Source organism: Hemicordylus capensis, chromosome 4 (genome assembly GCF_027244095.1).
Source record: "Hemicordylus capensis ecotype Gifberg chromosome 4, rHemCap1.1.pri, whole genome shotgun sequence".
NCBI classification, from domain to species: Eukaryota; Metazoa; Chordata; class Lepidosauria; order Squamata; family Cordylidae; genus Hemicordylus; species Hemicordylus capensis.
Window position 1 is genome coordinate 320,051,449 of NC_069660.1, and position 10,457 is coordinate 320,061,905.

The following is a 10,457-nucleotide window of genomic DNA, read 5'->3' on the forward strand; positions in this document are numbered from 1 at the left end:
GATGCAGGATGCTGCTAAATCCCAGTTGCATGGGAGCAAAAGCAGGAGAGAGGGCATGCATGCACATACCCCTTGCCTGTGGGCTCCCCAGAGGCATCTGGTGGGCCACAGTGGGAAACAGGATGCTAGACTGGATGGGCCTTGGGCCTGATCCAGCAGTACTGTTCTTATGGAAATGGATGCAAAGCTTTTGACAAGGCGAGAGAATGAGATTGGACTAATGGCTAAAACTGTCTGCTGATGCCAGGCCGGTCTTGGCCAGCTGAGAACTGGGGTTGAGCCCGGGAGATCCAGGTCAGACACCCCCATTGTGCAGCCTCAGGAAGTTTACATGTGGGAAATGGGGCTCTATGAACTTGCCTTGCTGGATGATGATAAATAAAGCCCTTTCCAAATTCAAACACTCTGTGGCCTGGTTCAGACAGTGGTTCAAATCTAGGCTTAATGAGGGTTATCAACATTCGTGCAATTATGTGATTCCATGCCAAGATGGGAAAACTCAGATTCATCTCAGGCCAGAAACCACCTTGGCATGGGTTCACACAATCGTGCTAATGCTGTCGGTAACCCACATTAGACCTAGATTCACACGACTGCGTGAATTTGGCCTGCAAGGTATTTGTAGGCATAAAGTCAGGTGGGATTTGTCCACCTCTCACTGGGGCTGTGCTCTTCCTCCTTGTCTTAGAGGCCACCGAGAAATCCACTGGGAATGACAAAGCACCATTTTGTGGCAGACATCTGGATCATAGCCAACGTTTATTCCAATTCACACCCCAGCCTGGCTGAGAAGCCATTTCTCTCTCTTTGGAGGAGAGCTGCTGGGTGGCCTTGATCCGGCAAAGCCAGCGACTCCTCTCAGCCTGGTGCGATCTTTCTGTGGAAGAGGCCATCCTGAAGCCCTCTCGCCCCATGCCAAATCCTCGGGGGGGGGGGGCGGGCGTCCTGTGCTCAGGAGGCAGCCAGCCACCAGCGGAGGGCATAGGCGGCATTCCTGCCAGCGGGGCATCACTGCTGTGCCCCATCTAGAGTGACGGCTCTTCCCGAGCACACTCAGGGGCCCCACAGACTTGCCTGCCTGGCTTGCAGAGACTCAGCCCCCAGTGCCAAAGGGCTGACAGGCAGAGAGTGCTGGGACTCCCTGCCCTTCCGTTAGTCCCCCTCCCTGCCCCGGTCCCTTCAGGCCCTGCAGGCCCCGCAGTGGGGGGTTGGCTGGGGTCTGGGGATGCCCCTGTCTCCTGTGGCGGCTCCGTGCCTGGCTTCTGCCCTCCTCCTGCAGAGGGCCAGAGGGCCACTTCCCTTCGGGGCTCCCAGGCCGCCCCCATCCCCTGAAGCCCCCTTCTGTGCGGCTCCAAGGGCCACGGCACGTCTCCACAAAGGCCTCCTGCCTAGCTCCTTCCGGGGCGGCCCCCTGTGCTAGAAGAACCCCCGGAGTCTGTCCATGAAGCTGGGCCGCTTCCCCGCCGGCAGCCCCGCCTCTCCCTCCTTCCTCCGGCGGTGCGTCTCCCGCCTTCCTCCGGCTCCCTTGGACACCGTCCTCGGCCTGGGCCGCTCCCTCAGCTCTTCCGGGGAGGGGGGCTTCCGGGCCCTGCCGCTGCTCGCCGGAGGGTGATCTGGCCGTGCGTCCCTGGGGACCTTGGCCGCCCGGGCTTTCCTCTCCGGCTCCCTCTGCCTGGCAGACTGGAAGGCCCTCTCCCGCTCGGCCCGCTTGGCTTCCCGCAGGGACCGCCGCTCGAAAGCCTCCACGATCCGGGGCACTCGGTTCTCCGCCTGGAGCTGGACTGCCACTTCCTCTGGCGAGGGGTCCGGCCCTTGCTTGCCCGGCTGGGCGCAGGGCCTCTGATGCTCGCAGTACAGGCAGGAGCATGTGGCAGGGGAAGTGCTCGTGTCGTCGCAGGCCAGGATCCGTGCCACGGGCTAAAGAGGACAGGGAGGAGGGGAAACGTGAGACACTTGAGGTTGCCAAGCCCCGTCCCCATGTGTCAGTGGGAAGGAACACCCGAGGTGGCCAACTTCTTGCCCAGTGAGGGTTCCTGTGTCTCTTATCAGCTACAAGACCTGAAGGAATTCAGCAGGTGAAGATTCAGGGAGAGGGAATGCTTCACCGGTTGAATCTCCTATTTCTGAGTTCCTTATTTCTGTGCAGTAGGAGAAAAGCCTCTGCCAGGGACTGCTAGCCCTGGCCAGAGGGGCTTCCGGCTGCCGCCTGGGCAACCCAACCACAGCCCGGCTGTTCCAGGGGCTGTCAACCCCGTTCAGGTGCTGCACTGTTGGAGTGCTCCTCTATGTAAGAGGAGCTACCCTGATTTCGGGGGCTGTAGCTCAGTAGAAGAGCATCTGCTTTGCATGCAGAAGGTCCCAGGTGAAAATCTCTAGGCAGGGCTGGGAGAGACTCCTGCCTGAAACTCTGGAGAGCGGCTGCCAGTCAGTGTCAACAATGCTGAGCTCGATGGACCAAGGGTCTGACTCAGCAGAAGGCAGTCTCCTGTGTTCCTTGAGAAAGAACAGGCGAACACAGGGACATAGGAAGCTGCCTTCTACCATTGGCCAGACCACTGGTCCATCTCGCTCTGTATTGTCTAGACTGGCAGCAGCGGCTTCTCCAGGTTTGCAAGCAGGAGACTCTCTCAGATGCCAGGGAAGGTGCTTGGAGCCTTCTGCATGCAGATGCTCTTCCCAGAGCGGCCCCATCCCCTGGGGGGGGGGTATCTGACAGTGCTCACACATAGTCTCCCATGCAAATGCAAAATGCAAATCACCCATGTTATTCTTTATTGCCAGTTTTATAAGGACGCTCGCTCCAAAGGTATTGCTCCTATTTTAGCCATTTATCCTGGTCACACAGACCAATTTTATTTGGAAATTATGCTGGCCAATTTCAAACCTGTAATTTCAGATAATGTGGCAAAGTTCTGTTTTGTGGTGTCGAAGCTCCGTAAAGACTGTATTAGTAATTTGAACAGTTTGTGGTTTTGTAAACTTTTGAAATTCTTGAATTTTCTGATAAATGCTATTAATTGTTATTGTTTGATAATCTGGCCTGTGACCACAATAAGCATACTACTACTACTACTACTACTACTACTACTACTGCTACTAAATCAGGGTGGACCCTGCTTAGCAAAGGGGACAATTCAGGCTTGCTACCGCAGCAGCAGCAATATAGGAAGATATATTGGATATATAGGAAGACATCATCTCAGACTCTGCGGGAGATGGCGATGGAAAACCTTCCAAAGACAACCACAGGGCTCTCTGGGTGCCAGGAGTTGACACTGACTCAACGGCACACTTTACAAGACCTCTCCTGGACTCCCTCAGTCTGCTCAATGCAAGCCGAGTACCTCTGCCGTTATTACTTGCTGTTTGCATAGTCCTTAAAAAACAAGTCGCCACCCTGGACCGGTCCCCTTGCGCACAGCAGGATAGATGGCAGAAGGCTGCTGCTTCCAAACAGGCTGCTCTGCATGGAAGGCCAGCCAGTCTCCGAATTGTCTGCTCCTCCGCCCCTCACATTCTTGCACCTCAGAACGTTTGGGAGGCCTGTGGGATTTCCCCGGCGTAGCCCACAGCCCAGTTCCCAAGATCTGCAGGGGCAAAAGGGGAGCGGCCAGCTCTGGCCCCGCTCGCTGGGGGCCTGGCTCTGCCTTGAGAAAAGGCGTGCGCAGCCAGGGTGCCCGTGGGATTCCGTGGCAAGGTTGAATTAGGCTGGGTGATTCATTCAAGAGGGCCACTTCTGGATCCTGACTTCAAAAGCGCCAAGCTCAGAATGGCAGGCAGGCTCCTCCCTCCTCCCCATCTTTATTCACACTCCTCGGTGGACCGATTCGCCTACAGAAAGCCCTTGGGGCCAGGAAGGAGAGGGTGCTCCCCCCGAGGTCTAACAATGCCCTGCTAACCCTATAAGCCCTGTCAGAACTTGGAGTCCTGCACGGTCCCCCCTGCTCCCCCCCCCCCAGGCACCCTCCCCTGCAGTCACCTGCAGGGCACACATACATTCCCACTGTTGGGAAGTCCTCGTAAAGACATGGGTAGTGGCTCAGAAACTAACAGAAAGGAAACATGCACAAAACACGATTTCTTGCCACTGTTGGAATCCCCCACTCTCTCCTTTCCCCTGGCCATCCCCCAGGGAGTGCAGATGGCTTCAGGGATGGAGCTGTCCTTTTGAGAAAGAACACAAATGCCCTGCATGAAGTGGGTTCCAGGTTCAGACCCTCTGGCATCTCCGGCGAGGGCTGCCTGGGACCCTGGGAACTGCTGCCAGTCAGTGTGGGTGGCCTGGAGTGGGAGGGACCCATGGCCTGACTCAGTGGAAAGCAGCTTCATCTGCTTCCCCTCCATTTATACTCACAACGACCCTGTGAAGTAGGTTGGGCTGAGAAAAAGCAAGTGGCCCAAGGCCATGCTGTGAGCTCAAGGGGGAGAGGATGTGGTGGTGGTGGTGGTGGGGTGAGCCAGAGAGAGCGTCCTGGGACTCCAAGAGGGGATCTGTTGCTTCTGTTAGGGTCTGTTTTTGGGGTGCTTTTGTGTGGGGGGGGGCAGTGGCTAATAGTACTCAGTCCCAGCTTCTTTTCAAACTTCTTCCCATCAAACAGAGAAACAGAAATAGACGCGGGGGGGGGGGGAGAGGATGTCTCAGTCCTCAACAGTGATTTGGGAAATTAAAAAAACGGATCCATTTTTTGCAAGACACCTCCTTTAACCCACAGTACACCAAGAGACTAGAGGAAAGGACCAGGGACTGGGAGGTGCAGTACAGAGTTCTTCTGTTGTTCTGGGGGTCGGGGTCTTGGAGTGAGAGAGCAAGTGTGTGCGTGATGGGACTCAAGGAGGGATCTGTTGCTTGCGTCAAGAACTGTTAAAAATGGCTGACTGGGTGCCTTTGTAGGGGCTGGGTGGCCGTGGCCGTGGCGGTGGCTTGTTCTCATTCCCTGCTTCTGTTCACGCCAAACCCCTGCCCCACCAAATAGAGAAACAGAAGTAAACTAGCTGGGCCAGGCGCAGAGCCTTTGCACCTCTGCTTCTCCCCCACCACCCTCACCGCCTGCCTGCCCGCCCACTGCCGTTTTCTCCCCTGCCTGCCTGTCTGCCTGCCGTCTTCTTTGCCAGCCCATGCCCGCCACCACCATTTCCTCCCCCCACCCCTGCTCCTGGCCAGCTACCCACCCGCCAGCCACCGCTGTTTTCTTCCCACCGGCCAGCAAGCCTGTCTGGCACTGCTGCTTTCCTCTCCCCCTGCCAGCAGCTTGCTTGCAACCTCTTGTGAGAGCTGCCACACATGGGCTTAGCTATGGGCATGCCTTAGAGAGAGATACAGATAGATGTGGGAGACAGTCTCAGTCCTCAACTATGGTTTGGGAAAGAAAATACTCTCTGTTTTGTGCAAGGCACTTTCTTTCTCCTCCTCTTATTTGCCTATCCTTCCTTCCCTCCTTCCTCTTTAGCTCTTTATCTTAAATTCTCTATCCATTCTCATTTCCCCTTCCCTGCCCCCCCCCCGCACCAATTAGAAGTAGTTTGGAAGATGCTACCAGGTTGGAGACAGTGGCAGCAGTGTGTGTGTGTGTGTGTGTGTGTGTGTGTGTGTGTGAGTGTGCTCCAACAGCCTTTTTGTGATGATGCTTAACTTGTATGCTGGTCAATGACCAAAATAAAGTATCTGGCTATCTACCTTAAAGTGGGCTGGGTTGCGGGGTGGGGCTCCACAGGCCTTTAGGTCCAGGCTCCAAACTTACCTAGGTGCACCTGCACTACTGTCTGCACGCTATTAATAAATGGACATTTGAAATGGGGCCTCCTCCTGGGTTTCATAGCAAAGGGCTGGATGCTGGAAATAGTGTTGCGTGATCACATCTTTCCATTGATAGCATTACTTGCCAAAGTAATTTTGTTAGGAACAACTCGAGTTACACCATTCAGCCCCTCATTATCGTCTTATTTATGACCAGTAGTCAAACGAGGACTACTGAGGCTCAATGGCTGACATCTGTTCTCAGTTACTCAGTAGTCCTACTCAGGAGTTACTCCCAAGGAGGGCTGCCTTTCAGTGGGCCTCCCTCTGGTCAATTTGGTCAGGAGGATGTGAGCCAATGATTGGAAAGCAAATGGCCTTCTTGGCTTACATATGCTAAGTCCCGATGAGAAGTTCTGGGCAGCCCCTCCCATCATGCGTCTGGATCTAGCATTTCCTAGGAGAGCTGTCAAGCGGGCAGAGGCTCCCTCCTCTGCATTTCTGATGCTGCCTGCATTTTTTATGCCTGCCCAGGGGGAAGGCTCCTCCAGGGCAGGGAGCAGCAAATTCCTCTCCCCTTCTTGGACTGCCTCTCCTAGCTGCAAACCGAGGCCATTCCACAGAGGACAGGTGGGTCTCTCCGTGGCTACTAGTCATGGTGGCTACCTGGGACCTCCATGCTCAGAGGCGGCCAGGGCCTGGCTTGCCCTCCACGGGGACTGACACAACCCCCCCCTGCTCCGCCCCACCCACTGTGGCAGCCTTTAAAGAGAGGCAAGCCCTGGAAGGCTTGTGGCCCTTTGGCCCAGAGGTGTGAGCAGCATCTTCTTCCCGCCTCTTGGGGAGGGGTTGGGCTCAGCGGCCGCCAGGCAGGAGGCCCCCTTCGGTCTCCAGGCCAGGTCGCCAGGGAGGGGCATGGGGGGAGGAGAACCAGGGCGGGCCAGGAAGCAGGCAGTGCTGGCCATGCCCTCCAGCTCACTTGGGGGCCCCTTCCGAGGCCCCTCTCCTTCGCTAGCAATGAAGCTCTGCAGACAGGAGGCCTTGGGAGAGCAGCTGCGGGGGACCAGCGCTGGGGCGGCCGTAGAACCCGGCGGCCCCAATTCACGCTTTTGTGTCGAGCAGGAAAAGGGATCCTGGAGCAGCCGGCCAGCCAGCCAGGCGGGGCCAGCGGCAGAGGCAGCACAAGCCATGGTGGGGGGGGGGCCTCCAGGGTGGCAGGGCAGCAGTGGGGGTCACAGAGGGGTGGCCCCGGATGGCTCCTCAGGCCGGGCCCCCTTGGGCCCCCTGTGGGTGCTGCAGTTTGGGGGAACAACGTGGCTCAGGCTGGGCGCCCGGGACTCCTCGGTTTCCTAGGAGGGTCCTCTTCTGCTGGAGGCACCCGAGAGGCGCGCTTCCTTGAGGCACCGTGCCCCTGGTCTGGGAAGTGTCCGCCCACTGCTAAAACACAGGAAGCGCTGAGTCCAGCCCTCTCAGTCTGCTCTGCTCTGACTGGCAGCAGCTCTCCAAGCTTCCGTGTCCCTCAGCCCGACTTGGAGATGCTGCCAGGGACTCTGCTGCTGAGCCACAGCCAACCCTGGCAAAGACCTCTGTGTGTGTGTGTGTGAGCCCCCGCTGCCGTCAGCCCCCCAGCCCACCCCTGAGGCCTGCCCTGTGACCAGGGCTCCCCCCTCGGCCCCCTCACCTGCTGGTTGGGATTCCTCCCTCTGTGGGTCTTCCGGGTGTGTCTGGCCTCTGCCGGGGGCTCCAGACTGTCCCAGGCGTCCCCTTCCTTCGGGTGCAGCCGGCCATACGCAGCACCCCTTCCAGGCCTGTCCGAGGCGGCCAAGCGGGTGCCTTCGAGCTTCTGGGGCGGGGTCAGGCCTGCAGGCCGCTCCACTGGGGTCTGCTCTAGCCACTGCTGGACCTTGGAGAGACGGTCTGGGAGTGGCCGTTGGGAGGAAGCCCCCGTCCGGCCCTTCCGGCGGGCAGCGGGCAGGCCATCTCTGCCGCCTTCTTGCCGTGGGGGTGGGCCCCCGCCGGAGGAGTCCTCGTAGCAGAGGGCCTCTTCCCTGCCTGCTGGAGGGTCCTGGTTGAACACCTGGCAGGCCCTGCAGCTCTGGACGTGGGCGATCCGGCACTGGGGCAGGATCCTGGCCGAGCTGCTCACAGAAGTGGAGGGCCTGCTGCCCTCCGGCCTCCGAGGCAGGGCTGCCGGCGAGGCCTCCCCTTTGCCAACGAGGCCCGGGCCCAGGCACTGGCCGCAGCACGCTCCGGGAGGAGGACCGGACTGCTCTCGAGAGCGGGAGGGACGCCCGGCCACCTCTCCTCGGGCTTGCGGGCCCCGGCTGTGACTCGGCTTCCGGCCCGTCCGCCCAGCCCCCCCGGCCTGCGCCTTGCCAGCCCCTCTCGGGGGCGTGCTGTGGCCGGGCGGCTCTTCCTGCAGAGCCTCCATGTTCTCGTAGCCGTCAGAGAGCTGGGCCGTGTCACTGGCCCAGGCTTTGAGCTTCCCAGAGAAGAAGTTGTCCAGCGTCTCCACAGCGTTGCGGTTGAACACGGAGCACCTCTCGATGCCGAGGCCGGGGGAAGAGCGGGCCTGCTGCCGGTGGCGCTCCCGTGGGGGTTTTTTCGCCCAGCTCTGCCCAGCATCTTGGCAGCCCGGAAGGGGGCTTTGGTGGCCAGCAGGCTCCTTCTTGCTTTGGGGGCTGGAGGTGGCCAGGCTGCAGTCACGGATGGCCCTCGAGAGATCTGGAAAACCACAGCAAGACTCAGGGAAACAACGAGCCACAACTCCGCCATCAGGCCTAGAGCTTGGGATGGGGCGCCTCCCTTTGAGGAAAGGCACCGACTGAGGGGGTGTCAGAGATGAGAGTCCACACCTCGGATCAGGCCCAGGAAGGGCTGCTTGCTTGGCCGGCTGCAGGGGAGCCTCCCGGTGAAAGGGTGCGTCCATCCCGCCAGGAACCTGGAAGCGGGGGCAGGACCTGGGCACTGCTCCCCTCCCCAGTCCATATTTAAGAAGAAGGATGTTGCATGTTTTAGAGGAAGGGGCTGCCAAAGCTAGAGGGGGCGGCATACCTGCAGCAGCAGGAGGAGGAGGTAGGTAGCCAGGCGGCTCTGGGGACGACCGGCCAAACCAACCTCCAGCCCAGAAAGAGAGTGAAGACTGTCCATCCAGGTGGGGAGTTCCCAGCCTTTTTGGACAAGTGCATTCCTGGTCTGTCACCAACAACAGTCCAGCTCAGGTACTCCATAGAGCTCTTTCGTGTGTGTGTCTGCACACACACATTCAAGCCTTCTAGTTATGAGACAGGCTGTTCCAGTCATTGGCTTACACCCACACAAACCTACCCCCATTGGAATTAACAGGAGAAGTACACTTGTCCCTTTAATTGCAATAAGACTGCTTGACTCACTCATACGTTTTATTGAAACCAATGGGACATGTTAGTGTCCACTGCCCTGAGCCACTTGAGGAAGGGCGGTATATTTAATTAATTTAATTTATTTAACATATTTTTATACCGCCAAAAACTTACGTCTTTGGGTGGTTTACAACACATCAAATCAAATCAAATCAAACCAAATTTTAAAAAGAATCAAATTATGGATGTCTCATAACCGTAACATTTGCGTCTGTGCCTGTGAGTACACATATATACATGCAATGGCCAGCCACCGTGTCTGGGATGATGGGAGTTGTAGTCCAACAACATCTGGGGACCCACGCCGGGGAGCCCCTTCCCATGCCCCCCTAAAGCTCCCACTCATCCAGAGTGACCCAACGCCAGCCATGGGGGCTCCAACTTTCTCCCCCTCCCCGCATGCTTCCAGCCCACCTCTCTCTGCCTAGAATCTTGGCTGCATCCGTTTCTGTGCCTACCAGAAATGATCGAGGTTGTCGAGATCTCGCGCGCTGCCCGCTGGTGGCCTCCTGGCCTGCTGGCATCGTGGACATAGTCTGGGTCGGTCTCCCAGTCATCATCCTCTGCAGCATCCCGAGGCAGCGGCTTGGCCCGGCCCGGTCTCCGGTGGTCTCCCCTGTCCCTGCAAGTGTTTGGAGACCCGCTGCCCCGGAGACAGCCAGAGTGGGCCATGCTGGAGGACCCCGAAGCCCTGGTGCTGGGCCCAGAGGCCAAGGTGAATTCTCAGAGAGCTGATGCTGGAGGACATTCCCTGGGTCCCCAGCGGGGTCTGTGGAGCCTGGTGGCCACTGTGATGTCAGCACAGCATCATGCGTGGTTCCTTCCTGCAGACAACCATCTCCTGGCCTTGCATTCCTCGGTCGGAAGGGAGGGGTGCGCGTGAGACACAGGTCGGCTGGGCTCACCAATGTCTCCTCGCCAGGCCTGCCAATTCTGGGAGGCAAGAGCAGAAGGACTGTAAATGGGGGAGAGGTGGGAAAATGCTTTGAAAAAGGAACAGAGGAAGCTGCCTTATCCTGAGTCAGACCACTGGTCCATCTAGCTCAGTACTGTCTGCACTGACTGGCAGCAGCTTCTCCAAGGTGACCAGCGGGAATCTTTCTCAGCCCTCCCAGGAGATACTGCCAGGACTGAGCCTGGGATCTCCTGCTTGCAAGCGTTGAGCTCCGATGTACTATGAAGCCCTGTTTGGACATGGGGCTGTCCCTGCGTCCAGATGTCTTCACCCTCATGTGTGTTTTGGAGGGAATGGCTGTACCTGAGTTCATTTAAAAAGGGATCCTGGGTGCTGCCCCCCGCCCTCTGCAATGCAGGATCCAACT

At 58.1% G+C, this 10,457-nt stretch overlaps 1 protein-coding gene across 1 annotated transcript; it reads right to left on the reverse strand.

Moving 5' to 3' along the window:
• Positions 1 to 749: 749 nt before the first annotated feature.
• Positions 750 to 10,065, reverse strand: LOC128322012 (uncharacterized). Its single transcript, XM_053242675.1, has 3 exons — positions 9,594 to 10,065; positions 7,416 to 8,458; positions 750 to 1,917 (listed from the first exon to the last, which is right to left on the reverse strand). The coding sequence occupies exons 1-3, from the start codon at positions 9,805 to 9,807 to the stop codon at positions 1,417 to 1,419; spliced, it is 1,758 nt and encodes a 585-aa protein (XP_053098650.1). The 5' UTR covers positions 9,808 to 10,065; the 3' UTR covers positions 750 to 1,416.
• Between the last annotated feature and the right edge of the window lie 392 nt (positions 10,066 to 10,457).

Excerpts from the sequence above, each read along its gene's own strand:
- LOC128322012 (XM_053242675.1), bottom strand. The coding sequence starts at position 9,807 with ATGGCCCACTCTGGCTGTCTCCGGGGCAGCGGGTCTCCAAACACTTGC. Across the intron at positions 8,459-9,593 it reads GACAACCTCGATCATTTCTG|ATCTCTCGAGGGCCATCCGT; the intron begins GTAGGCACAGAA and ends GTGGTTTTCCAG. Across the intron at positions 1,918-7,415 it reads GGAGGAATCCCAACCAGCAG|CCCGTGGCACGGATCCTGGC; the intron begins GTGAGGGGGCCG and ends TGTCCTCTTTAG.